Source organism: Sylvia atricapilla, chromosome 4 (genome assembly GCF_009819655.1).
Source record: "Sylvia atricapilla isolate bSylAtr1 chromosome 4, bSylAtr1.pri, whole genome shotgun sequence".
In the NCBI taxonomy this organism is placed as follows: domain Eukaryota; kingdom Metazoa; phylum Chordata; class Aves; order Passeriformes; family Sylviidae; genus Sylvia; species Sylvia atricapilla.
Genome location: NC_089143.1, coordinates 31,634,514 through 31,660,291, shown reverse-complemented (window position 1 = coordinate 31,660,291; position 25,778 = coordinate 31,634,514). Strand labels below are relative to the sequence as shown.

Sequence of the window (25,778 nt, the reverse complement as noted above, 5' to 3'; positions counted from 1 at the left end):
CTGTCCTGCCTGTCCCCGAGCTGGGGACAGCATAGTCCCAGCCATATGCAGATGGACCCCAGGGCAGAGTCTTGTGCCAGCCAAGAGCCCTGTGGGGGCCCAGGACCTCCCTTTCCATAGACACGAACCCGGGTTTGTGGTGACAAAGCCAATCCCAGAGTTTTAATAGAAGGAAAAATCCTTTTCCGAGCTGTAAAGGGATGGGGGTTCTGGGGAAAGGAGGTGCCCGTTTGTGGAGTCAGCACCCTCAAAGCCACTATTATTGGGGTGTATCCAGGCCCATCCAGGCGCTCCAGGGGCTCCAGGCTGGGGGGGTATAGGGGTCCCGGCAGCTGATCCGCACCCGCCGTGCATCCGCCTGCACCGGCGTCTCCTCCACACCCTCCACGAACTGCTCAACCTGCAAAGGGGGCAGGGCATGGTCTAGGGAGACCCTCGGGAAGGGAGACACCAGCACCCTGGCAGCGTTGGGGGGAGCAGGAGTGACAGCCAGGGGTGACAATTAATCACCCTAAGAAGGGAACCAGCAGAGTGAGGAGGGGCCACGAGCATCTTCCCAAGCAGAGAAGAGTCAGGGATGGGGCAGGGTGGGGACATGGGGTAGGCTGTGCAGGGTCCCCATGGGCAGGGACCCCTCACTGTTACCTGGGTGCCGTTGTGCAGCTCATACTGTAGATGGTAGAGCAGTGCAAAGTAGGACTTGGGGAGCAGCCAGGAGGCCGGGGGGGCCCAGGCCAGGTGGAGCTGCTCCCCCCGCTGCTGCAGGATCAGCTCCTGGGGTGGATCAGGACGCACTGTGGACAGAGGGGGCTCAGAAGAGGGGCTGGGACCCTCTCCGGAGCCTCCAGAACCTCTTGGACACCCCCACCCCGCTGCTCCTGCCCTGAGCTCACCAATATCACGGAGGAAGAAGTGCCTGGAGAGGTTGAGGTAGGAGGTGTCCGAGAGCCCCTCCAGGTGCAGCTGGAGTGGGTGCAGCTCCTCTCCAAAGGGGCAGAACAAGGGGTCTGCCAGACTGGTGTTGAACCAGCCATGGTCACTGGCCACCGGCACCCATGGCCCCACGGAGCCATCGCTGTGGGGAGGAAGGTGTCAGCAGCTCTTAGGGCTGGGTGGCCATGGTGCTGGTTTGAGTTTGGGGGGTCCTGGGGCACCCACCTGTGTGTGAGGCGGGCATGGAAGATGGCAGAGGGGGGCCCGGGCCAGGAGCAGTGGAAGGAACCGTTGTAGGACTCAGCATGGCAGGACACGTTGATCTCCTCCTCGCCTGAGGCAGCCAAAGGGTGACTGGTCAGGAGCTGCATGAGGCCAGGAGAGGTGCCCCCTCCCTGCGTGGCACTGGTGGGGCTCCCCACTGGCCCCACGGCCCTGCCTGGTGCAGCCCCATGGGCTGGCACAAGAATCTCTTCCCCAGCCCTCCATGCCGTCACCCCCAGCTGCCCCAGCCATGCCCCTCCGTACAGGTGCTGCTGACCACCACGTAGGTGGTGTCCAGCAGGGTGGGGCCAGCCCAGCAGCTGTAGTTGCCAGTGGCTGGCAGGTCCAAGCCAACGATGGTGAGGTTCTGGCCCTCTGGCACCAGTTCAGCCATGGGTTCCTCGTCCCCGTTCAGTGTCCAGTAGATGTGCTGCTCTGAAGTGTCACATCGCACCACCACGTCCTGGTTGAGCTTCCCTACCTGGACTGGAGGTGAGAGGCAGAGCCTGTGGTCAGAGATGAGCTGTGGTGGGGGCAGATGTCCCCAAATCCACCATGGGGCTGGGTGCCCCTTGGCCTCACAACCACCCTGGTCCACAGTCCTCACCCTGCTCCTGCACTCTGCATCTGTCCCCCCACTCCCTCACCCCATACCCACCCCACATCACCCCTCATGCCCATTCTCTCACCTCCCAGCAGAGCTGTCCCAACCCCTATCAGAGGGATGTGGGTTTGGGATGCCCTCCATTCCCTCTGTTTCCTCTGCAGTCCCTGCAGCTGCCCCAACATGAAGGTCCCCCCTTCAAGGCCCTGTACCCCAGAAGCAGCACTCACACTTCGGGGGGAAGGCACTCAGGGGTTCTGCAGGCACAAGGAACAGCACCAGTCCCACTAGCACCAGCATCTGGTCAAGGAAAAGGAGGGGAAGGGCAGCCCCAGCTGGACATAACCCAGGACAGTGGCACAGCCAGTGTGACCAGCCAGGGCAGAGCCCCCAGCCCTGGGAGCAGCATCCCGAAAGCAGGATTCCCCCGAGACCCCGCCAGCACTCCCAGTCTGAGCTTACCTCTGCATGTGTCTCTCTGGTGGGCTCGGCAGGGCCAGGGCCTGTGGTCTTATACTGGGCTGGACCCCATGGGGCTGCCCCAAGGTGCAGCCACAGCAGCATCACAGTTCTCAGAACTGGAGAACGGGAGCCATGCTCAGCCCCCTGCCTCCCACTCACCACTGGTACTTCCCAGGGCAGGGGGCACCAGACACCTCCTGCCCTGCCCCAAATGCTGGAGGATGGGTCCCCCCAGGAACAGCCAGGCAAGGGGCAGTGCTGGGCACCTGGGATGGTGTTGGTGTTTCTGGGTGGTCCCAGCTCTCTCAGAGGGGTCCTGAGCCTCTGCACCATCTGAGGGTCTGCACCTCACCGTGTGCTGGACTGAACCCCTCCAGCGCCCTGCTGCAGGGTGGGGAGACCAGTGAGGTCTATCAGGACCTGTGCCGGGGGTCTCGAGAGGGGCAGCTCAGGGTTGGTCCCCTCTGGGTGGGCTGCAGTGGGTCCCTGAGGAGAGAGGAGGGTTTCCACAGAGGCTCAGGGTGATGCCCCAAGGCTGGCACAGATTGTCTCACCCCTTCCCTCCCCTCCTCGGGCCACTGTCCCGTGGGATGCTGTCAGAGTTGAGGACGTAGGGGCAGAGATCGTCATGGTCACCAGCTGCCCCTTTGCAAGCCCATGCCGAGGGCACGAAGCAGACCCCACCCTGGGGAGGAGACTGCTGTACCCTTTCACGTACTTTCTGGAGTTCCTAGAAAGCAAAGGGGAAGTGGAGGCTGGGGGAGGCTGGGGGAGCCCAGCTCTCACCTTTTGAGGCACTGTGGCCATGAATGATTGGGTGGTGGGACCTCCAGGCAGAGCAGAGCCAAGCCCCTGTGCTGGGCTGTGGGGCAGGGAGGGTGAGCTGGGACCCCCAGGCCTCCATGCATCAGCTCAGCCCTTGGCTGTAGCACTGTAGGGGACCCTGATGGGGGAGGGAGTGATAGGGTGCCTTGCCCAGGGGTGCCCCCGTGCCCTGCCCCGTCTGGGGGAAGCAGACGCTGGCGGCAGGTTCGGGGAGCCACTCGCCCCCACCTCTCCAACCACAGCTTCCCCATGGCTTCTGCAGAAGAACTACAATCACGGACGGGAAGTCCTCATGCAAAGGCCAGGCATGCCCTCAGCACGGTGGGGACCCCAGTCTGGTGCCCGAAACAAGGGTGGGAGGTGAATGAGACCAGACAGAAACCATCCCGGGAGATATGAGGAGCAGGGACAGAGCCCGCCCCAGTCAGACTCCTATGCGGTGATGTCCCTTGGCGGGATGGGCCAGACCCCTCTGCCATGATATCCCTCAGCAGGGCAGAGCCCAACCTGGCTGGACCCCTCTGTGGTGACGACCCTCGGCAGGATGGACCCCACCCTGGCTGGACCCCTCGCTGCAGTCATGGACACGAAGCCAGAAGCAAAGGTCACAAAACTTTATACAGGAGGGACCCGTGCACGGCCCCTTGGACCTGGGCACGGGGGGAGCGGGACAGGCAATGCCTCCACCCCGCAGCACCCATGGGAAAGATGGAGTGAAAGAGCCCAGTGGGGAGAGCCCATACGACTCCCCCGGCCGGGGCCAGCACTCCCCAATCCACGCTCTGAGGTGCCAGGGTGGTCCCACAGCCGCTGGCCCACGACTGACGGCGGTGCAGCGCTCAGGCAGTGCCAGGCAGTGCCTGCGCCTCCCTGGGACCTGGGACAGCCCCTGCAGCCACACAGCCCCCCTGGGGCCTCCCCGGGGCTCCCCTGTCCCCAGGGTCATGGCCAAGCCCAGGCAGCCCCACCGCGGGGCTCTGGTGTTCCGGTTCACTGCAGGACACAGACGTCCCCGTGCTCATCATCGTGTCCGGCTGTCTCTGCCAGCTCCGGCTCTGCCGGCACCTCCTCTGCTGCCACCACCTTCTCCCGCAGCTCCATCAGCAGGTCCCGGCCCTCGCTGGGTGGCAGGTTGCTCAGGTAGTACTGCGGGGCCAACTCCACCAGCCTGTGAGGATAGGGTGGGGTCAGCCAGCTACAGGGCCCCCCTGTAAGGACCTGTCCCTCCTTGCCCCCTTACATTTGGGGCTGGATCTCCGAGACCACGCGCAGGCAGTTGTCCTGAGAGATGGTGAACTCGTGGTAGAGCACCCAGGGGGGCAGGCGGCGCGGGGGTGGCCGCAGCAGGTACCCACATGCGGGGGCCAGGTGGGCCACGTGCTTGTGCGTCAGCATTACGTAGTTGCCGGAGCCGTCGATGTCTCGGGCGACCTGCGAGGGACCAGGAAGGAGTGGGGTGGCTGGCACACCCCCACAGCTCCCCCATAACTCCCCGCAGCTCCCCCTGGGCCCACCTTGAGGAAGTAGCCGGAGATGAGGGCCCGCTGGATGTTGAGGGCGTTGTCGTCGGAGCCGAATGCGGGCGGGGACACCGGGAGCTCTATTCGGCGCATGACCTCGAGCAGCTCCGCCCGCACCGTGCCCGCCAGCTGTAGCGCCTCGGAGCACACCCCGTGCTTCCGGCACCAGCCCTCGTCCCCGGCGTCTGCAGGAGGGACAGTCGAGTCAGTGATGTGGGGACGGAGATGGCACAGCAGGGGCCGTGATGTGGGAACAGAGATGGGATAGTGGGGGCAGCAATAGGACAGGGATGGCACAATGGAGTCAGTGACATGGGGCCAGGGATGGGACAGTGAAGTCAGTGATGTGGGGACAGGGATGGCACAGTCGGGGTCGTAATGTGGGGACAGGGATGGCACAGCAGGAGCAGTGATGTGGGGACAGGGAGGGCACCATGGGGTCAGTGACATGGGAACAGAGATGGGATAGTGGGGGCAGCAATGGGACACGGATGCGACAATGGAGTCAGTGACATGGGGCCAGGGATGGCACAGTGGGGACAGAGACGGGATACCGGGGTCAGCAACAGGAGAAGGATGGCACAGTGGGGGCCGTGGTGTGGGGACAGGACAGTGGTGCCATGGGGATGCGGACAAGTGAGCAGAGAGCCCACTGGGCAGGGGGCTTGGAGACCACGGAAGCACTGCTGCTCCCCCTGTCTGTGACCCCTTCACAGAGTGGTGACAGGGACTGAGCAGAGGGCACAGCCCCCAGGCTAGAGCTGGGACCCCTCAGATCCTCCCCCAGCCAGGGCACTGGGATGGGGTCAGGAATGTAGCTCCGGGGCAGGGACACATGAGGGGGTGTGGGACACCAGGAGAAGCAGGGGATATGGGCAACACAAAGGGGTCTGTGGGATGCCCATAGGGGTGCAAGCCCCTCAGCCCCTGCCCACACTCACGCTGCTGGAAGGCATTGAAGATGTTGATGAGGGTGAAGTGGTCCCCATTGGGGTGCAGCAGCGCCCGCCGGCGCAGGGCCACGGCCTCCTCCAGGTGCGTGGACAGGGGCACGAAGCAGGGGGATGCTGGGGGTGGGCAGGGGGGTCACTTTGTGCCCCCAGCATCTCCCCAGCAGTGCTGACTCCTGAGGGCCACCCCATGCCCCCCACACAGTACCTGTGAGCATGGCAGCCAGGCTGACCATCTCCTCCACACAGTCGAACTCACAGGAGGCGATGAGGGCCTTGGCCAGCTGCGGGTCCAGTGGGAACTCTGACATGATGATCCCCACCTCTGACAGATTCCCGTCGTCATCCAGGGCTGCCAGGTAGTCCAGGTCCTCCAGCGCTTGCATCAGTGACTCGGGGGCTGGCATGGGACATAAGGCAGCTTTGCCCACCCCGTCCTGCACCTGCCAGGCCCCAGTTCCTCTCCAGAGACAACTGAGGCCGCAGTGATGACCGCAGCCATGGCTGTCCCATCGTGCCCCTCTGCTCCAGCCCTGCATACCACGCCTGGCCCCTGTGGGCTCTACCTGGGCGGTCAAGGAAGTCACACTGGCCCATGTCAGCAATGTCCAGGCGCTTCAGCAGCAGCACAAGGCGGCTCAGGCTGGTCTCGCTCACGTGGGGCGCAGGGCTGGGGGGCAGGCGCTGCTCAAAGGCCTCCGAGTACAGGCGCAGGCAGGTGCCTGCAGGTCAGAGGTCATGAGGTGGGACGGGCAGGGCAGTGCCACAAGCAAGTGAGGAAAGGTCCTGGGCCAGGGGCTGGCTGGCAGCCCTGAGGAGGAAACGCTGGAGCAGGGGTCTCACCTGGGGGACTGCCAGCGGCTCGCTGCATGCGTGACTCGGCCTGGCTCCGGCTGATGGGCCGCAGCACCTGGGACTCAGCACGGATGCGGGGATTGTACACCTGCAGGAGGCTGTGAATGGGACACTGCAGGGGATCCCTGCCATCCCCTAAGGCCCCTCACCCACCAGTTCAGGGCCACCCTCCTGGAGCAGACCCCTTCTTCCAGCCTGGGACATCATGGCAGGGAGCATCCCACAGCCCACTGCACCCCAGGGCAGACCCAGACCCCCACCCATCCTGTTCTGTCCCGTCCCATCCCATCCCGTCCAATCCCACTCACGCTGCGCAGCTCCAGTCCCGAGTCGATGATGAAGCGCACAGTGCCCAGTGAGAAGGACGAATCCCCGAGCCAGTGGGTGACGATGACACGCCGCTCCCGGCTCTCCTCGGATGTCTCCTCGTAGAGTCTCTGCGTGGCCCGGCCCACACCGGGGTGCAGCGGCAGCACCAGCAGCGGGCCCAGTGCCGGGCTCAGCGCCATGGCCTCTGTCTGGATGGCACTGCAGCACTCAGAGATCTCCTGGGCAATGACAAGGGGGCACAAGTGACACTTGCTGACACACCTGCAGAGTCCCCATTCCCAGGTCAGGGTGCTGCACCCACCTCCTACTGCAAAGGAGTCCTAGCTCTCCCAGTTTAATCCCAGCCACACTTTGGGCTCCCCATTGAGAGGGACACCACAAACGTGCCCTGTTCCCCCAGCAGCCCACCTGCTCGCTGGCCAGGAAGACGAGGACATGGCCGGGCTCCTGACGCCGGTGGATGTCCAGCACGGCCTGACAGGCAGCAGCCACTCTCCCATGGGCTGGCGGCTCCCGGTAGAGCAGCTGTGGCGGGGAGCTGTGCCCCAGCACCCGCACCACGGGGGGGTCCCCACAGAAAGCGCGCAGTTGCGGTTCCAGGGCGGGCGAGGTGACCACCACGAGCCGCAGTGCCGGGCGCTGGCGCAGCACATCCTTCAGCAGCCCCAGCAGCGCGTCTGTGGGCACCGTGCGCTCCTGCACCTCGTCCAGCACCACCACCCCGTACTGCCGCAGCAGCGGGTCCGACGTCATCTCCCGCAGCAGCATCTCATCCGAGCAGAACCTGCCACGGGCTGACCCCATCAGCACAGACCCCTGGCTGGGGGAACGCCTGTCCCCTCCCCACAGCAGTCCCCTCCCCACAGCAGTCCCCTCCCCACAGCAGCCCCTGCTGCTTTCCAGCGAGGCCAGGCTGGATTAAGGGATTAGGTGGAGCTCAGCGGGATTAGGGCGCTGTGCTCCCAGTGTAGGCCCTGCCGTCCCTCCCGTACCTGAGGATGGTGTCGGCAGTGCAGCAGTCCTCGTGGGGCACGCAGTAGCCCACCTCGTGGCCCAGGTTCAGGTCCATCTCGTCAGCCACGCGCAGGGAGAGGCTGAGGGCGGCCAGGCTGTGGGGCTGGGTGCAGGCCACCAACCCGTGGGCGAACCGCATGGACAGGGCATACTCAGCGCACCACTGCGGGATCTGTGGGGACAGGGCATGGGGCAGTGTGGCTACAGGACTGTCCTCTCCCTGCTGTGCCACTCCAAAGGGCACAGGGATCTTCCCCATGGATCTGGCTGCAGGATCTCCAGGGCCAGGGACTGTCCAGAGGCCCTCATAGCTCAGGCAGGATCGTCCCTCCCAACTCCTGTCACCTCTGAGCCCCACAGGAGCGCCACGGCCCCACACCTGCAGCGTCCTGCCCCATGGTGTGGGACACCATGACCCTGCTCTCACATTAGGGACACGGGACAATGGCGTGGGAAACCCCACAGAGAGACGGGGAATGGGTCACCAGGGAGCAGCTGCTGGCCAAGTGCCTGGCCTGACAGAGTGGGACAGTGCCAAGGCCACGCAGATATCCCTTTGGCACCAGGGACCTGAGTCCTGCTTCCTCCTGTCTCCCACCTCTGAGCCCCCCACGAGCAGCGCCTGTGCCTCAGTGTCTCCAGGGCCCTGCAGGGACTGCAGACAGGGTGCTGCACCCAAAAACACCGGCCCGGGGGCCCGCACAGGGACTTTGCTCCCCAAATCTGGCAGTACCAGCCCAGCCCAGAAGCTCAGCAGGTCACACCCAGGGAGGTGATTTGGTTGAGCACCTCGAGCCCAGGGCCAACACCCCGATAGCCTGCGGCGACCCAGCCCATTCCGGCCCCGCAGCAGCCACAGCTGCGCCACCGCTCCCCTGCAATCCCTTCCCCGGTCAAAGTCTGTCAGGTGCCGTCCCCGAGTGTCGCCAGCAGCTTGGACCAGCTCCCCGGGGCAGCCGGGAGGGATTTGGCACCCCATCCCTGCCGCTGTTCCTGCACCATGACCAGCTCCGGGACGGGCCGTTCCCTCCTCCCGCTGCCACCTCCCGTGCCAGCCGCTCCCGTGGCAGAGCTTCCCGGCTCGTGCTGCGGCTTTGCCCGGAGCCCAGCGCCGGCCTCAGCACATCGCGGTGCCCGCCCACCCCGCTGGGCTCAGTGCAGCGTTCCCGGGGGCCCGGCACCCTCTCCGGCACCCCGGCTGCCCGTGCCCTCACCTGTGTGCTCTTGCCGGTGCCGGGGGGTCCGGACACCAGCACGATACCGCTGTTGCCCTCCAGGTGTTCCATGAAGCTGTACTTGGTGGTCCAGACGGGCAGCTCTCGGCGCTGCCGCAGCAGCTCGTAGTAACGGGAAGAGAAGGGCAGCCCGTCGTAGGGGTTCACCTCCAGGTCACCGTCGCAGCCCAGGGACGGGTCTTCATCCTCCTCCTCCTCCTCCAGCGCGGAGCCGGGGCCGCTCGGCCCGGGCAGGGGGCCCGGGGCCCCGTAGCCGGCCATGGCGGGGACACCGGAGCTGCGAGGGCGGGCGGGGGTGGAGCGGGACCGGCGCTGACCCACCCTCGCCTACGTCCCGGGAAGGAGCCCGGTGCAGCCCAGTGCCACGTCCCGTCCCGCGGGGAGGGGGGACCCGCGGATACCGGGGACGGGCGGGAGATGCGGGCACAGGGGCACGGACAATTACGGAGGGGTGACACGGCCGCGGAGACCAGGAACAGAACCGGAGTGTGCGGGACGGGAGACCGGGCAGGGAACCGGCGGGCGGGCAGGGAACCGGGGAAAGGGAATGGGGCACCGGGAGAGCCCCGCAGGATCGAGCAGAGTGCGGAGACCGGACAGGGCTATGCGTGGGAACCGGACCGAGACAGGGCACAGGGGTTGCGGGACAGGGCGGACACCTCGAGAGGGTCGGTGCCGAACGGCACGGGCTGGACCGGGTCAGCGGAGCACCTGTACGGGACGGTCCGGACCGGGCACCTGAGCACCGGCACCGGGCCGGACCTCAGCTGAGCGGAGCGGGCGGGCGGCTCGAGGGCGGGTCAGGGGCGGGTCTCCCGCCCCCTCCCGGGCCGCGGCCCCGGTTCCGGTCCCGGTTCCGGTTCCGGTCCCGCCGCTCACCTGCGCGCGCCACCGCGGGCCCTGCCTGGGGACACGATCACGTGACTCCCGCGCCGTCACGTGCCCCGCCGGCGGCAGCAAATCAGCGGCCGCGCCGGGCGGGGCCCGGATGTGGCGGCGGGACGGCACCGGGCGGGTCCCGCCGGGATCTCCGGCACCACCGGCAGCGCTCCCGCCGCCGGCCGGGGTCCCGCCCTGTCCGGCGCCCTCCGCTGCCAGCTCCAGTGAGCAGCTCCGAACCCGAGCCCGCCCGCAGCGCGCATTCGGACCGGGCATCCCGGTGCCGGACATCTCGGTGCTGGTGTGGGGCATCCCGTACTGGATCTGGGCATCACGGTGCGGGACCGGCCGTACCGGAGCTTGGCATATTGTACCGGCGCATCCCGTAGCAGTGCCGGGCAGCCCCATGCGGGGCATCCTCTACTGCTGTCGGGTGTACCGCAGCCAGGCATCCCGTACCGGTGTCGGTCCTTCCCTACTGGAGCATCCCGTAATGGTGCTGGTCATACTGTTGCTGGGCATCCTGCTACCGGAGCGGGGCATCCCGTACCCCCACTGAGTGTATCGCGGCCGGGCATCCCGATGCCGGACATCCCGTACCGGCGCCTCGCACCCCGAGCAGCTCCCTCTGCCGCGGCGGCTCCCGGCGGGACCGGCAGGTGGAGCTCCCTGACCGGCGAACGGCCCGGTCCGGCCCGGCCAGAGCTCCCGCCGGGGCCGCGGGGCACAGCCGCGCACCGGGCACCGCCGGGTGGGGACCGAGCGGTGCCTGCTGGCCCTGGGACTACGGAAATCGGGAACCGGGAACCTCGGAGGCTGTGGGAAGTGCCACGCCTTCGGTTTCTGCTCTCCGAGAGCCCCGGCAACCCCCGCACGCCGGTGCCCGTGCCACTTCTGTTCACCCCCGGTGCTGCCAGCCCCTGCGCGGGCAGGTTCGAGCAGTGGCGGGGATCTGGCGGCACATCCCCGGCTCCGCCGTGCGGGGTGGCGGCTCCGGCGGCTGCTCCAGCTCCTGCGTGTCTCGCTCTCGCACCTCGGCCGCGGCGGGATCGCGTTATGCTCGGCTTTGGCTGATCCCACACCCCCCCGGTCTCCCTCTCCCGTGGGGCTCTCCTTGCCCTCCGGCTCTGCTCGGGGTCGGCTTTTGGTCAGGGGAGGCTGTGCTGGGGCTGAGGGTGACCCGTGGGGCAGAGGGGTGACCCCAGAGCAGGCTCAGGTTGCAGAGGGGTTTGGGGACATGCGAGGGGGCGAGGATGCAGGGAAGGAGTGCTGGCTCCAAGGGGCTGATGGAGAGAGATGTGTCAGTCCGTGGGAGCAGCGGCAGGACTCAGAGGGTCCCAGGGCAGCGTGGCTGTGGGGGGGGTGAGGGCCTGGCTGAGCCCCCATCCCTGTGGAGTGCCAGACAGCCAAGTGCAGCCAGAAAGAGGAAGGAAGTGACTGGTGCTGAGCCTTTGCTCCACGCACTCTTCTTGTGCTGCAGGAGCTGGACAGGGCACGGAGCCAGCGCTGGCACAGCTGGGCCTGGTGCACCGAGGGATAGAAATGTGGACAAGCCAGACCTAGCCACGATGGCAGAAACCTTGTGCCAGCAGTGCCAGCAGTGCCCATTGGTATGGGCCCACCCGTGTGTGGAGTGGCTGGAACACTCCATGCTCCCAACTCCAGCCTCGTGTCCTGCTGACTAGGGGTTCACCCAAACCACCTGCCCCACTCCAGTGACCAGAATCACCTTGCCAGTGACCCCTTGGGTGGGTGGTGTGGGGGTCCCGGGGGCTGCATCCGCACCACACTGCTCCGGCCCGTGGCAGGGGCAGGATGGTGGGGTGGGACCCCTGCGCTCAGAGCACACGGAGGAAGTGGAGGTTTCACAAGCTGGGGGTACACGTGACACAGGGAGAGTGGCAGGAGGAACCACCAGTGGCCCTGCAGCGCCCTGGTCCCCGCGGCACAGCCCCGGTGCCCCGGTGGCCATGGCGCCCTGGCTGCCCACCAAGGAGAAGTATGGCGTGGGTGAGTGGGGGCTGCAGGCACTGCGCCCTGTGGGGGTTTCCACTCGGCTGGAGGGGCACAGGGTGGCGGGATGGGGTGTTCAGGGTGAGGTAACATCCACGGCAAGGTGACATCCCCCCGCTGCAGCTCTGGTGGTGGTAGCTGGGTGATGGCACCAGTGGTGCTGAGCTGGTGCTGTTGTGAAGTGATGTGAGAAGGGACCCAGGTCCCTGCGGTGCTGGTGCAGGAACAAACAGGGATAGTGGGGGCTGCAGGGCTGGTGACAGAATGCTTGGGGAAGGGGACCAAGCAGGACCCACATGCCAGGAGTGGTGCTGGTGGGTGTGGGAAGCTGGGGTGGGGGCTTGGCTTCCCTCCAGGCTGTGGTATTGGGCTCAGCCTGGCTGTTGAGGCTCTGGGGGAGCCTTGAGACACCCCAGTAATTTTCTTTAGGTTCCAGCTGGGGCTTTGCAGCTGCCTCAGTGTTGGTGATGGCAAAGCCCTGGGCACCCCCATTCCTTGCAGCACCCCCAGCTTGGGCTCCTTATGCCCTGCACCAGCCCTGGGCACCCCCACGCCCTGCAGCACCCCCAGCTTCTGCTGGCTCTGGCAGCCCTGCGTTTCTTCCCGTTTCTTGTGGGGCCGTTTCCTGCACCCTTCCCTTTCACTCTCTGCAGTGCTGGAGTGAGGGCTGAGCTTCTGCAGGGTCCTGGGCAGCACCTGAGCGAGGGCTGAGCTGCTGCTGGTCCCAGCTGGCTCAGGGTCTCTGTGGGAAGTTCGGGGTGATGGGAGGGATCCCATGGGACCTCAGGGCTCCCGGTGCCGCAAGGTGTGAGGGTCAGCATGAGGGGTCTTGATAAGCCAGGTGGGTCTGGGGGTGCTGCAGTGTGAGCTGGGCCTGGCTGGGCCTCAGGATGGGCACAGGGTCCCTAGCAGGGACTCCTGGGTGCAGGCACTGTCCCCAGTCTGGGGACCAAACCAGGGCTGCCTGGCCCAGAGCTGTCCCTGGGGCCAGAAATAGCGACAGGGACAGCAGAAACACAGGAAGTGGCTGGCCACTGGAGAGCTCGTGTCCCCACGGCGCCCCTCCCCTGCCACTAGCTCTGCTGTCCCCAGGCAGACCTGTCCCTGGGCCACCAGCCGTGGACAGGAGCTCAGCTGGCACTGACCTCCCTGCGCTGCCTGTGCCAGGAGCGGGACCGCTGGCAGCCAGGGTGTGGGTGGCAGGCAGGGGGGTCCCTTATGGGGACCAAATGAGTGCCAAAAGGGGGCTGAGGGCTCCTGCCGTGCCCAGTCCTGTGTGCACTGTGCCGTGGCTGTCCTGGGGTGTGGAGTCGGTGTGCTCGGGGGTCTCACACTGTAGGGCTGGGGCTCTGCCCCATTTTTCAGGGCTGAATGGGGCCTGCTGGGATGCTGTGGGGGGCTGGCTGTGGGGTGCAGGTGCACAGGGCTGGGGGCTGGTGAGGGGCTTCAGGCAGGGATCCCAACTCCCAGCCCCTCTTCCCACAGCCGTGTGGAACTTCCCGCGCACCAAGGAGCATCACCTCCCGCTGCAGATCGGGGAGATGGTGCACATCCTGCAGGCCTCCGAGGGTAAGGGGGACCCCTGGGTGCACCCCAAGGTTCCTGCACCCTCCTTTGTCCCTGCAGCAGGGGCCAGGACCCCCAGTCTGGCTGACAATGTCCCCTCCCCTCGCAGGCTGGTACTGCGGGTACTCACTCCGGAACAGGGCTGCCCGGGTAGGTGAGGGGGTGCTGGGCTTTTGGGGGCAGGAGGGGCGCTTACGGTGGCTTTCCGTGTCGCTGGTGACTGTCTGGGCGGGCAGAGGGGCCATAAACAGCGGCTTGCCTTGTCCCTGGGGGGATGCTGGGGTTCGAGGGGTCAGGGGGCACGGCAGGCCGGGCACCCTGCGGCATTGGGAACCTCCAGCTGTTCCTCCCTGAGGAACGGCTCCCAGCCGACGGCTCTGGCTCCCTCAGGGCATTTTCCCGGCCTCGCTGATCCGGCTGAAAGGAGGCGTGGTGGAGCAGCGGGGGTAGGTACTGGGCACGGGCAGGGGTGGGTGGGCTTCATCTTCTGCCCCGTGCGGGGTCCCTGCTGGGTGCTGGGGCGCTCCAGGGGTCCCTGTGCCTCCCCCAGGGTGGAGGAGAGCGTGGTGCCCGCCGAGATGCCCACGGTGCAGGAGATCACCACCACGCTGCGGGAGTGGGCCACGATCTGGAAGCAGCTCTATGTGGTGAGGGATGAGGGTCTGGGTGCTGTGGGGGGGATCTGGGAGCAGGGTGAGGGGCCTCTGGTGGCCGCGGTGACCCTGTGGTGCTGCCACAGGCCGGGCAGACGGAGCGGTACGGGCAGGTGAAGCGGATGATGCAGGAGCTGATGGAGCAGCGCTCGCAGCTGCTCTCGGGAACGCTGCCCAAGGACCAGCTCCTGCGGCTCAGGAAGGAGGTGACCGGCAAGATGGACTACGGCAACAAGTGAGGGCGGGGACGGGGCACAGGGACCTCCAATCTATCTCTGGCACAGGCTGTGCCGTGCCCCAGGTGTGCTCCCTGGTGTCCTGGCTGGCTGTCCCTGCGTCCCCATCATCCCAGCTGGCTGTCCCGTGATGGTGGGGACAGTAAGTGTGCCACCGGCTGCTCAAGCCTCCTGGATAAGGGCTGTGGCTGACAAGACTTGGCTGGGACAGGAAAGTTCCTGCTGCTGCCAGCTCCTGTCCCCTTTTGCGGTCGGATCTGTCCTACCCCCTCAGACCCTGTCAAGGACAAGTGAGTCCTGGTGGGACACACAGCCCCGCGTGCCCCTAGCCCTGCCTCACCCCATTCCGGCCCCTGCAGGATCCTTGCACTGGACCTGGTGGTGCGGGATGAGGATGAGAACATCCTGGACCCCGACAGGACCAGCGTCATCAGCCTCTTCCAGGCACACAGGAGGGCAGCACAGACCCTCACCCAGCGCATCCAGGAGGAGATGGTGAGGCCGCCGCTGGCCCTGCAGCTCGGCTCTGCACCCACGCCCTGTGCCAGGGGATGTGCCAGGGGCTGAGCTGTGGGGCTGTGCCCCCTTGTGTCCCCCCCAGAGCCCGCAGCAGAGAGCTCCAGGCCATGGCACCCACGAGGCTGCTTCGCCTTCTCACAACCTCTACCTCTGCGTCCGCAACTTCGTCTGTCACATCGGGGAGGAGGCGCAGCTCTTCATGGCCCTGTACGACCCCGGCGAGCAGCGCATCATCAGGTGGGGCCCCGGGGCGCAGGACAGACCCCTGCCCCTTGCTGTGCTGGATGCTTGTCCTGCTGCTCCCTGTGGCATTCCCCCCGCACTGTCCATCCTGCCCAGCCAGAAGGACCCAGCGGGTGTCACAGGGGGAAGGGGCACGTTCCTTTCCAAAGGGCTTCTCCAGAGCGGGAGGGTTCGTCATGGCGTGCCAGCTCATGGCTCGTCCTGCCCCAGGCACTGGTGAGGTGACCAGTGCGGTGACTGGGGACAGCCAGGCTGGGCCAGTGCCTCGGGAACACTGGTGTGCCTCGGGATCTATGTGTTGGGAGCTGACAGGGGCTCTGTCAGCACGGTGCCCACCTCCACCATCACCTGCCCCGCAGCGAGAACTACGTGATCCGCTGGGCCAGCACCGGGGTCCCCCAGGACATTGAGCTGCTCAACAACCTCAAGGTCGTGTTCACGGTGAGCGCAGAGCCCGGGGGAGCCGCGTTGCTGCCTCCCGCCGCCCCTTCCTGCAGATCTGCTCCCACCCCCAGCATTTCGAGTGCCCCATGTTCCGACGACAGAAACCGAACCCCCACCAGACCCCCTGCTCGTGTACCCGCAGCCCCTTCGCAGATCCCCGCTCTGGCGCCGGGGCGTGCTGCTGCCCCTCCGTGGTCCCCTCCCGGTGTTGGGGGTTTCGGGGTCCCTCTCGGTGCTGGGAGTCTCGGGGTGCCCCGTCCCCGCTCGTCTCACGCCGCTCGGCACTCGCTGACTCAGCGCTTTGGCTGCAGCGCAGTGCTGACCCCCGGACGCCGCGGAGCCATCGATATGCAAATGGGCCGGGAAAATCAATGTTAATGAGCAGCATCAGCACTTCGGCTCCGCTGCCGCCCCCCGGCTCTCGCCCAACTCAGAGCCTTCTGCTCTGCTCGCTGCTGATGTCCCCGTGTGTCCCCACGCGTTGTGACGTGTCCCTATCCCTTCTCCTTAGCGCCGCTGGAAGGTTTTGGCGCAGGGGCAGCACCCGGGGACCCCATCCCCTCCCCAGTGTCTCCGGGGCTGAGCTACAGGGTCACCCTGACGGCCTTACACCATGCCAGCTTGCCAAACTAACTGGCCTAGGGTGACCCACTGGGACCATCGGTCCTGGCATTGTCGCCATCCCTGGACCTTGGGACTCCGGGTGTGCACAGAAGCCCCCAGGGCAGCGGGACTGTGTGCCCACTGTCCCCACAGTGCAGGGCAGGAGGGACCCTCTGTGCCCACTGGTTCTTCATGCGCAGCCCTGGGCACCCCGTGATCACCTGGCGCTGGCGCTGGCACGTCCCCTGTGGTGCTGCCAGGGTCACAGGCCCCTGTCCCCCCCAGGACCTGGGCAGCACGGACCTGAAGCGGGAGCGGCTGTTCCTGGTGTGCCAAATCATTCGGGTGGGGCGCATGGACCTGCGAGACAGCCACAGCCGCAAGCTCAGCACGGGCCTGCGCCGGCCCTTCGGCATCTCAGGTGGGGGTGGGCTCCATGGAAACCCCCAGGGACTCCCGTGCCACCACCCTGGCACTCCCCCAGCCATCACACCAAGCTCTGTGGTGTCCTCGGCTGCTGCCACTGTCCCTTTTCCCTGCCTGCCCACACTGTCGTTCCCCCCTCGAGGCTGTCCCTGCCTAAGGGACACAACACCCGCCCTGTCCTGGCACAGAGGACCCCCAGCACAGCTCTGCTAGGTGTCTCCAGAACCCTGGGGAGATCCCCTGCCTTCACCTGCCCCCACCATCTTGTTCTGGGCATGGATCACTGTCTGAGGGTTTCATCTCTGCCACGGTGTCACCTCTGTGTCACTGCAGTGATGGACATCACCGAGATCACCAAGGGGACGTGTGACAGCGACGAGGACAAGCAGCACTTCATTCCTGTCCACCCGTGAGCCCCATGGGCGGGGGGAGTGCTGGGGGGCAGTGGGCAGGCAGCAGCACTCCAGGGCCTGTTTGGCATGAGAACACCAGCTGCCAGGGGACAAGATGTGCAAGGATCAAAGAGAAAAGGGTTTTTTCCCCCTAAATGTGGCTTTTCCAGGGTGGCTGCTGATGGTGATTTCCTTCACAATATGATCCGGAAGGCGGTGGAGGGGAAGGACATCAACCACAAGGGACAAGGTAGAGACCCTGTGTCCCCTGTGCCCACTTTGTGACACAAGACCCCTCCTCAGGCCATCTGCTTGTCACATGAGACAGTCCCTGCAGGGTAGAGGACTTGCTGTGACCCCTGGTGGCCCTGTCTCCCCCAGCTCTTGCTGTCACCCCTTGAGAAATCACTGTGGTCCCTGCAGGGCTCTGGGTGTCCCTGAAGATGCTGTGGGGAGACCTGAGCCAGGTGAGGAAGGACCACCCACACCTGGTGGACCGCAGCACGGCAGTGGCTCGCAAGCTGGGCTACCCGGAGGTCATCATGCCAGGCAAGCTTGGGGGGGACAAGCCTGGGGGTCCCTGGGGGTGCCAGCTTGGCGCCAGGACCTGGCTGACGGGGCTGTCCCTCCCAGGTGATGTCAGGAACGACATCTACCTGACGCTGGTGCAGGGCGAGTTTGACAAGGGCAACAAGAAGACGCAGAAGAACGTGGAGGTGACCGTGTGTGTCTGTGATGAGGCAGGAAATGTGGTGCAGGTATGGCGGGTGTCCCCTGTGTCACCTCACCTCGGGTAGAACCAGCAGCACCAGCAGCAAAACTGGCTTGAGGGGCCTCTTGGGCCACTGGAGCTGCCCAGAATAGAGATCTGGGAATGGAATAAAGATATGAGAAAATGCTGTGAAGGGACAGAGAGAAAATCGTCCTCACTTGAGGACAGCCAGACCCCCTGGCCATGCCCATCACGGGCATCCATCCCCGGCACAGGTGGGGGGGAAAGAGTTGGGGACTGGCAGGAGGGCAGGGGGTGTCAGACCCAAGTGTCACCTCCCCAGGCTGGCTCTTGTCTCTCCTGGGTGTTCTCGCATCAGCTCTTAGCTGGCTCCTGAGGAATGGGCTGGAATTGCTGAGGGTTCATCCGGGCCAGTGCAGGGATGCATCCTCCATCTCCATCCACAGGGCCAAGTCTTGATGTGCCCTGGAAGGGCCATGTGTCCCTTCAGAGGTGACACCAGGCCTGGAGGAGGTGGAGGGGATGGTGTTTAGGAAGGTGTGGGCAGGGAGATTTGGGGCGTGGGCAGGGCTGGCAGGGCTGGGAATTCTCCCTCCCTGTGAGGCCATTTGGGCTGATCCTGAGGTATTTTCTCCTGGCAGAATGTGATCCATGCAGGAGCAGGGGACAGCCCCACCAGCCACTACCGCTCTGTTGTCTACTACCAGCAGCGGCACCAGCGCTGGATGGAGACTCTGAAGGTCTGGGGAGCCCCAGGGCACAGGGGCTGGGGTGGGACAGGGCTGCAGCCCCTCCAGGCTCCTCAGGGCAGCTGCAGAGGGTCCCCTTCAGGGCAGGCGTTTTGAGGGGCAGTCCTTGGTCCCATCTCGGGGACGATGGAGGTGCTGCCAGGGTCACAGCATGACCCCTGGATGGACACCCAGCATGACCAGAACTGGGGAGCATGGTCCTGGGAATGGGCACTGCAGCCCTGTCCCTATCCCAGTGCCCCCAGTTCAGCCTCACTGGTTGACTGGGAAGGATGTGGGGTTGGTTTACAGCAGTGGGCGGTCTGGCACAGCCCCTGCTCGGGCACAGAGGGACATTGCCCAGGTGGGGGCTCAGTCCCTGCCCCCTGCCCTCACCTTGGAACGTGTTCCCACCCAGATTGCTGTTCCCATTGAGGACGTCCACAGGACCCACCTGAGGTTCACCTTCCGCCACCGCTCCTCCAGTGACTGTGAGTGTCCCTTGCTCCAGGCCTTCCTCCCTGCCTGGAGGTGTGTCCCTGGTCCCCTCCGACTCCCCCTCACCTCACCCACGTGTCCCCCCCAGCCAAGGACCGCAGTGAGCGGATTTTCTCCATGGCCTTTGTGAGGCTGATGCGCCCCGATGGCACCACGCTGCGGGATGGGGAGCACGACCTGGTGCTGTACAAGGTATGGGGGAGCCCCAGACCCCCCTGAAGTGGCAGGGATGTGGGACAGCAGCACTTCTGGGGCCCGGGTCCCAGTCCCTGCCTGAGCCACAGCACTGGTGGCACGTACCCAAAGTCCCCGAGGGTTTGCGGTGCCTCACTGCCCGTCCTCGCTGTCCTTGGTGGCGGGGGCTCCCCGCACACAGCGTCTCCAATCCCTGCGCTGCTCCTTTGGAATGACAAGTTTTGTTCGGGAAAAGGTGATTTAAGCGTTTGTGACGGGGAGGGAACGTCCCCGTGGTGGGGCTGCGCTTCACCTGATTTCACCAGCCCTGGCGCTGCTCGGGTTTGCTCCGAGAGAGTGAAGAGGAGGGGAAATCGCTGTTCATTTGGGAAAAATGCAGTCAGCTCCAATGTGAAGAGCCCCTGAAGGCGCTGCCCCTTTACTTGGTGTCCCGTGCCCCAGCTGGAGCTGCTGTGAGCAGAGGAGTGGGAGACACAAGCTGGTCCCCTATGCCAGGGTGAGCTCAGAGCTCTTCCCCGTGTGTTGACCCCTCTTGGGGTCCCTGCCCAGCCATGGAGCTCCAGTGTCCCTGGGGGTTCACCTGCTCCCCCTCCCCTGGGATGCTGCATGGGAATGTTCCCTGATTTTGGCAACGTGACCACAGTTTCTCCAGGTGCAGCCACATCCCTCCCTGAGTCCTGCCTTTTTTGGGATGAGCCGACCTGCTCTCTCCAGCTGCAGCAGCCCAGGACAGGGACAGATCACGCTGTTCCTCCCTGAGGCTCCTGCACATTTGAAGTCATTATTATGTCCCTCCTCCCTGCTTTATTTTTGGGCAAAAGACCCAAATTCTTTGACTGCTGCTGTGGCCCTCGGCACTGGCTCTGGTCCCTGGCTCTCTGGGGACTGTCCCCTCCACGGCAGAAGCATATTGGGCACCTTTGGGACATGCCCGTGCTGGCTGTGGCACTGAGAGCAAACCTCCCACACCTCCCTGCTAGAACAAACCCCCCACACCTCCCTTTTGGGTCCCTGTTCTCCTCAGAGGGCTGTCCCTGCCCTCCTGAACCACCACGTCCTGCACTGCTCCATCCTCTCCCTGTCTGACTCCAGTTCTTCCCGGCAGACACCGGGGGCTGGACTCTGGGAGTCAGAAGCTATTTCATCTTTTTATCTTTGCTTGCCAGAGGAATGTGAGTGAAAGGCTTTTAGCTGCTCAGACCTCTTGATCTCCAGCTGGTCTGAGCTCCAGCCAGTTTTTCCTGCACAGGAGCCCTGGGAAGGAGCACAGGGCTCCTGTGTGTTGGCTGCTCATAGCAGGTGTCCTGGAGGGGAAAAGCCAACAGGAAACATCTCTGTCACCTCCATCTGACCTTCAGCTGGAGGGTTTCACCCTGTGAGACTGCAGGCAGGGAAGGATGGATGTCTGTGAGCTGCAGCCTGGCCAGCTAGCTCTAGTCATCCCCCATGTCCCAGGGAAGGTCATTCAGAGTCACCCCAGTGAGTCCTCCTGGATGGAAAATTTTCAGCTTAGAGCAGAGGACACAGAAATAGGCTGTTTTGGAGGCCCTGGCATGCCCATACAGGTGGGAAACGTAGGGTGACAGTGGCGTTGCGGAACAGGCTGTCCTGGACACCTGGGTGGTGTCCTGCTCCATGTCAGTGTCCCAGTGCGTGCCGGTGTCCCCACTGCACGTCCTGCAGCAGTGCCCAGGTGTGTTTAATATCCAGCCCCAGGCTCCTCTTTGCACTGTGCTCCTCCTGCCTGTTGTCCTGTCCCTGCTGTGTGACACGGACTGGGTTTGGTGTCTCCCTCAGTCAATTGTCCCAGCTGAGCAGGGTCCCTGTGGATCCCCTCAGGGAGAGGATCCCAAAGGGAGCAGCTTTGTGGGATCAATGTGGGGGAGCCAGAGGGTACCCGGGGGTGGGATGAGGCTTCTGTATGCTGGGAGCCACCAGCCATGGGGTCAGAACACAGGGGGCCAACTCTGTCCCCTGGGGCTCCAGCTCTGACCCGGGTTTGTGCCCTGCAGGGTGACAGCAAGAAGCTGGAGGACGCCAGCGCGTACCTGTCCCTGCCCTCGGAGCGGAACCTGTCGGAGTCAAAGCTCCTCTCTGGCTCCTCCTTCCGTGTGAGCGGGGCCGCGCCGGCTTTAGCCGTGTCCACCCGGGACAGCTTCCAAATCTCCACGCTCATCTGCTCCACCAAGCTGACCCAGAATGGTGAGTCCTGGTCCCCCGCGGCGGAGGAGGCGGGGCTGTGTCCCCTCCCCGGTGCTGTTCCCACCCTCTGGATCACACTGCTCCTGATGTTTGGCTCTCCAGTGTCCATCGCACTGGGACAGCGAGATGAGAACAGTGGGAACAGTGAGTGCTCGGTTACTGTTTGGCCATGGTCAGAATGGCCAAGGCTGTTCCTGGGGAGATCAGCTTGATCAGGGTATTTTGGGAGGACTGCCGTCCGCTGGAGAGGAGCAGCAGTGAGGGAAATTCCCACTTGAATAGGGCTGCATGAGCTTCCTTCGAAATTGAGGTGGGAATTGGAGCTCTGTGGTTTAACCCCCATTCCTGGGTTAGCTCAGGGGAGTTTCCACCCCTATCCTGCTCTACACAGGTCAGGGCAGCTGAGAACATTCGTGCCCCCTTAGCCGTGACACATTCCCCCGCGGCCAGGGAAGGGCCCATGGGAATGCTGGGCTCTCCTCCCACCTGCTGCAAGGCTGAAAGATGGGAATGGCTCATCCTGCTCTGGCTGAAGTCCAGGGAGCTCAGGGGACACGGCCTCGTGGTGTGAGGATGTGACACACGGTGACAACGTGGCTGCAGGGCCCAGGGCACCGTGATTCAGTGTGAAGGGGTCAGGGATGAGGCTGCTCCATTAATTCCCTTGCTGCAGCACAATTCTGTCTCCCACAGCCACGACCTATTTTAAGTTTGTGCTTTATGGCCCTGGCATCAGGGGATTTCAGCACTGAGCAGTGGTTCTGGCTGTTCCTGGCAGGGTTCTGCCTGCTCCTGGGCAGCCAGCATGGGATGGGGTAGCTGGGGGTGGGTAACATTGGGGTCAGTGAGTAGTCAGTGCTGACTGCCCCATTCCTCCTGCCCAGTGAACCTGCTGGGGCTGCTGAAGTGGCGTTCCAAGCCCAGCCTGCTCTGTGGGAACCTCCAGAAGCTGATGAACGTGGATGGAGGGGAGGTCATCAAGGTACAGCCAGGATTTGCTCCCCTCGCTCCCTCCCTGGTTCCTGCACTCCCCATGCCCAGCAGCGGGGTCTTGGGCAGTGCTGGGGTCAGCACTCGAGCCCTCACAGCCCTCATGTCCCCCCAGTTCCTGCAGGACACACTGGATGCCCTGTTCTCCATCATGATGGAGCACTCGGAGACAGATGTCTATGACACCCTTGTGTTTGACGCCCTGGTGAGCAGAACCTGTGTGGGTCTGAGCCCCTCCCCGTGCAGGGTGGGCGCTGCTTGGACTGGGCCAATGGGGTTTGCTGGTCTGAGTGACCCAGCCCAGGGCAGGGCTGTATTCTGAGGGACACTGTCCCTCTGGAGGACAATCCCAGCAGAATGCAAATGTGCTTCTCCCACACCAAGACAAGAACGCTCCCGCTGATGGGACCAGCAGGACCAGGGTGGGGTCAGGGTGGCTGTTGCTCTGCCCAGGCTTCCCCCTGCCCACGCCAAGCCGTGCCCCTTGCCTGCTGCCCTCAGGTTTTCATTGTGAGGCTGGTGGCTGACAGAAAGTTCCAGCATTTCAACACGGTCCTGGAGGCCTACATCCGCCAGCACTTCAGCGCCACGCTCGCCTACAAGTGCGTTCCTGGGGGCTGTGGCACAGGGAGGGAATGGTGGGGGACAGAGCTGGAACAGCCAGGATGGGGCTGAGACAGTGGGTACAGGGTGGGGCAGGGCTGGAATGCCCACGGATATCCCACCCCGCAGGAAGCTGCTGTCGGTGCTGACTCAGTACGTGGAGCAGGCGGGCCGAGGGGAGCCCTGCGATGCCCTGCCACGCACCTTCAAGGCCCTGGAGTACATCTTCAAGTTCATCGTCCGCTCCCGGCGCCTCTTTGCCCAGTAAGTGCTCCCCGTGCTCCCAGTGCCATGCTCTGCCGTGTGCCCTGCTGGAGCCTGGTCCCTGGCTCTGGGCTCTGTGGGAGGGAGGTCCCTGTGCTGTGGGAGCGGTGTCAGTGCCATCATCAGCCCCAGGGTTGTGGCGATGGCAGCTCAACCCCCCTGGTGTGGTACCCAGGTTGGCACCCACCGCTCCTGGCTGTGCTGCTATGTTGGCTGGTCCCCAGGCAAGGCTCCTCCATGGCTGTGAATCCTCTCCTTGAGGATTCTGGCAGTTTTCAGCTTCGTGCCATCCTCTGGATGCCGCTGGACAATGGTGATCCACTGTGCGGGTGGGCAGTGCTCACCTCAGGGTGGGAGAGCTCTCCAGCCACCCCAAATGCCCAGCAATGACCTTGCCCCACAGTGACCCTGCACCACAGTGACCTCTGCCCCAGCCACCCCTGACAGGGGGTTTCCAGTGAGCTCTTAAAATCCTCCCACGATGGAGAGGGCAAAATGTCCTGAGCAGTCTGTGCCCCTGCATGGCTGGTACTGTGCTGGGAAGGTTTCCTGGAGCCCAGTTAAGGTCAGTGGGAGGCGCCTGTGTGCATGGCAGGGGGATGGAGCCAAACCCTGCTGTGATCCTGTGATGAGCAGAGCAATGGGCTCAAAGGTCAAGGTACCCACAGGCCCCTCCAGAGCAGCCTCAGGCCTGGTTTCACTTGCTCCCCGTGGGCATGGGGTTCACATCCCAGTCTGGGGGATGGCACAAACACCCCTCCTGCGGGCTGGCGTGGGAGAGGAGGAAGTCAGGACACGGCCATCGGTGTTAGCACACAAAGCCGGTGCCGTTCCTCTTTCGTTCCACGTACGAGGCACTGAAAGCCGAAGCGTCCTGAGGGAGCAACAGGCAGTGAGGTGGGCAGTGAGGGACCCCTACACATGGCAAGGGGCCCCTGCAAGGAGTGGGCACTGGTTGGCACCAAAAGCAGTGGGATCATCCCATTCCCAGGCGCTGTGGTTTGGCAGGAGGCTGTTTTTGGGGGAATGAGGGCTTTGCCTCCTCCACCCCAAGCCCAGGATGTGTCAGGGTCCCTGTGGGTGCTCCCACTGGCAGTGAGGAGCTGTGCTAAGGTTCCTGTGCCTCCAGGGACTGTCACACCTCACTTTGCACCACTCTCTCTTAACTGTGATTTGAGCCCTGTGTGTCCTTGCCACTTCTATCGCTTCCTGCTGTCCCTTCCGTGGCTTCAGGATGCTCCAGAGCTCTGTTGTGCTCCAGAACATCTCTCCCAGCACCTGTCTCTCCCTCCTGTATGAGGACACGGAGCAGATTCCCAGCGTAGAGTGCTCCTGGCAGGAGAAATTAATTACGCGGCGCGTTTGCAAACAGCCCCGTGAATGAGTTTGCCTGGAACAGACGCATCCCCGAGGACATTTAGTGATTTTATATAGCTTCCCTTTATCTCAGCAATCTCTACATGCAATAACACGGGCCCCTCAGATCCTCTAAGTGCTCTGAACGTGCTGCAATTTGTACAGGCTGTAATCGACAGGAATTGGGTTGTAATTAGAGTCAGTTGCTGCAGATTGCCGGGTCTGGGATTGCCTGTGCTGCTGCTGGAGCCGGACAAGCAGTGCCTGCAGCTCCTGTGAGGAGCCCAGGTAGCTGCAAGGATGAGTGAGGGCTTTGTCCTCCACTCTGGGACACCTCCCTGTGTCCCCTCAGGGGCCCTGATGGCGCCACAATGACGTCTCTCTCACTGCTTCCTCCTTGGTGGTTCCTCTGGCTGCTTCTGCTTTTAGGCCATCATTGAGGGCAGAAAAACTTTCCCTGCCAGTGCTCATTGTCCTGCTGGATTTTGAGGCCAGGCTGGACAGAGCTTGGAGCAACCCATGGCATGTGGTGGGACTGGATGGGCTTCAAGGGCCCTCCCAGCCCAAAGCGGTCCGTAATTCCAGGATTTCCTTACATAGCTGGTGGCTGGATAATTTTTCCTGCCACTGCTTGGTGTCAGTGATAGGGGAATTAGCTCACACAGTGACTTTATTTCTGTGATCACACCTCAGCTTTGCACTTTTCCTGCAGCTTTGCACATCCCATGGCTAAAGTTCTCTCGTTCAGTTCATTCTGGTCCAGCTGGTGAGGGAGGCTGGGAGGGCTCAGGGGGTTCCTGCTCAAGTGGGATGGTGCTGAACTGCTTTGAGAGGGTTTTGGGCTGTGGAATCATGGAAAAGAGTTTAAAAAAAAAAAAAAGGGTTTTGTGAGTAGGTCTATGGACGTGGGGGCAGTGGCTGTGGCAAGGGCTGTGGTAGTGCCAGGGTTATGACAGTGCCAGGGCTCACCACTAGATCCAGCCACGGATCCAAACGTTCATGGATGAGTGTAATTAACTGGGAATGTGGTGACCCCTGAGCAGGGACTGGCAATGCCAGGGAAGGTGTGTGGCGTGGTGGCAGTGCAGTGACAGCACAGTGACTCTGGCCATTGCAGGCTCTACGAGGGCAAGGAGGTGGCCGAGTTCCAGCAGTCGCTGCAGCGGTTCTTCGTCGCCCTGAACCAGCTGATGGAGTCCCCACTGGAGGGTCCCACTCTGCTCTCCCAGGTGGGGAAGGGGAG

General features: G+C 64.0%; 3 protein-coding genes across 3 annotated transcripts in view; 1 reads left to right on the top strand and 2 right to left on the bottom strand.

The window, feature by feature from the left end:
* Positions 1-147: 147 nt before the first annotated feature.
* LOC136359927 (interleukin-12 subunit beta-like) lies at positions 148-2,101 on the bottom strand. Its single transcript, XM_066316809.1, has 6 exons — positions 2,032-2,101; positions 1,462-1,683; positions 1,159-1,267; positions 894-1,075; positions 646-794; positions 148-400 (listed from the first exon to the last, which is right to left on the bottom strand). Exons 1-6 carry the CDS (start codon positions 2,099-2,101, stop codon positions 260-262), a joined length of 873 nt encoding a protein of 290 aa, XP_066172906.1. The 3' UTR covers positions 148-259.
* A 1,586-nt stretch (positions 2,102-3,687) lies between these two features.
* DQX1 (DEAQ-box RNA dependent ATPase 1) lies at positions 3,688-9,845 on the bottom strand. Its single transcript, XM_066317478.1, has 11 exons — positions 8,972-9,845; positions 7,736-7,929; positions 7,152-7,527; positions 6,722-6,961; positions 6,402-6,501; positions 6,125-6,280; positions 5,767-5,958; positions 5,550-5,675; positions 4,603-4,793; positions 4,329-4,519; positions 3,688-4,256 (listed from the first exon to the last, which is right to left on the bottom strand). The coding sequence occupies exons 1-11, from the start codon at positions 9,251-9,253 to the stop codon at positions 4,079-4,081; spliced, it is 2,226 nt and encodes a 741-aa protein (XP_066173575.1). The 5' UTR covers positions 9,254-9,845; the 3' UTR covers positions 3,688-4,078.
* Positions 9,846-11,791: 1,946 nt separating this feature from the next.
* The window catches only part of LOC136360318 (dedicator of cytokinesis protein 2-like), a 44,456-nt gene continuing 30,469 nt past the window's right edge, over positions 11,792-25,778 (top strand). The window contains exons 1-23 of the mRNA XM_066317474.1: positions 11,792-11,881; positions 13,370-13,453; positions 13,560-13,600; positions 13,841-13,896; positions 14,001-14,097; positions 14,190-14,338; positions 14,699-14,834; positions 14,941-15,095; positions 15,461-15,542; positions 16,434-16,569; positions 16,908-16,983; positions 17,137-17,216; positions 17,390-17,515; positions 17,600-17,724; positions 18,341-18,439; positions 18,846-18,918; positions 19,014-19,117; positions 21,133-21,322; positions 22,207-22,304; positions 22,428-22,517; positions 22,814-22,914; positions 23,045-23,179; positions 25,653-25,764. Of these exons, the coding sequence (XP_066173571.1) occupies positions 11,842-11,881; positions 13,370-13,453; positions 13,560-13,600; positions 13,841-13,896; positions 14,001-14,097; positions 14,190-14,338; positions 14,699-14,834; positions 14,941-15,095; positions 15,461-15,542; positions 16,434-16,569; positions 16,908-16,983; positions 17,137-17,216; positions 17,390-17,515; positions 17,600-17,724; positions 18,341-18,439; positions 18,846-18,918; positions 19,014-19,117; positions 21,133-21,322; positions 22,207-22,304; positions 22,428-22,517; positions 22,814-22,914; positions 23,045-23,179; positions 25,653-25,764 (2,385 nt within the window). The 5' untranslated portion in view covers positions 11,792-11,841. The remainder of the gene's footprint in view (positions 11,882-13,369; positions 13,454-13,559; positions 13,601-13,840; positions 13,897-14,000; positions 14,098-14,189; positions 14,339-14,698; positions 14,835-14,940; positions 15,096-15,460; positions 15,543-16,433; positions 16,570-16,907; positions 16,984-17,136; positions 17,217-17,389; positions 17,516-17,599; positions 17,725-18,340; positions 18,440-18,845; positions 18,919-19,013; positions 19,118-21,132; positions 21,323-22,206; positions 22,305-22,427; positions 22,518-22,813; positions 22,915-23,044; positions 23,180-25,652; positions 25,765-25,778) is intronic.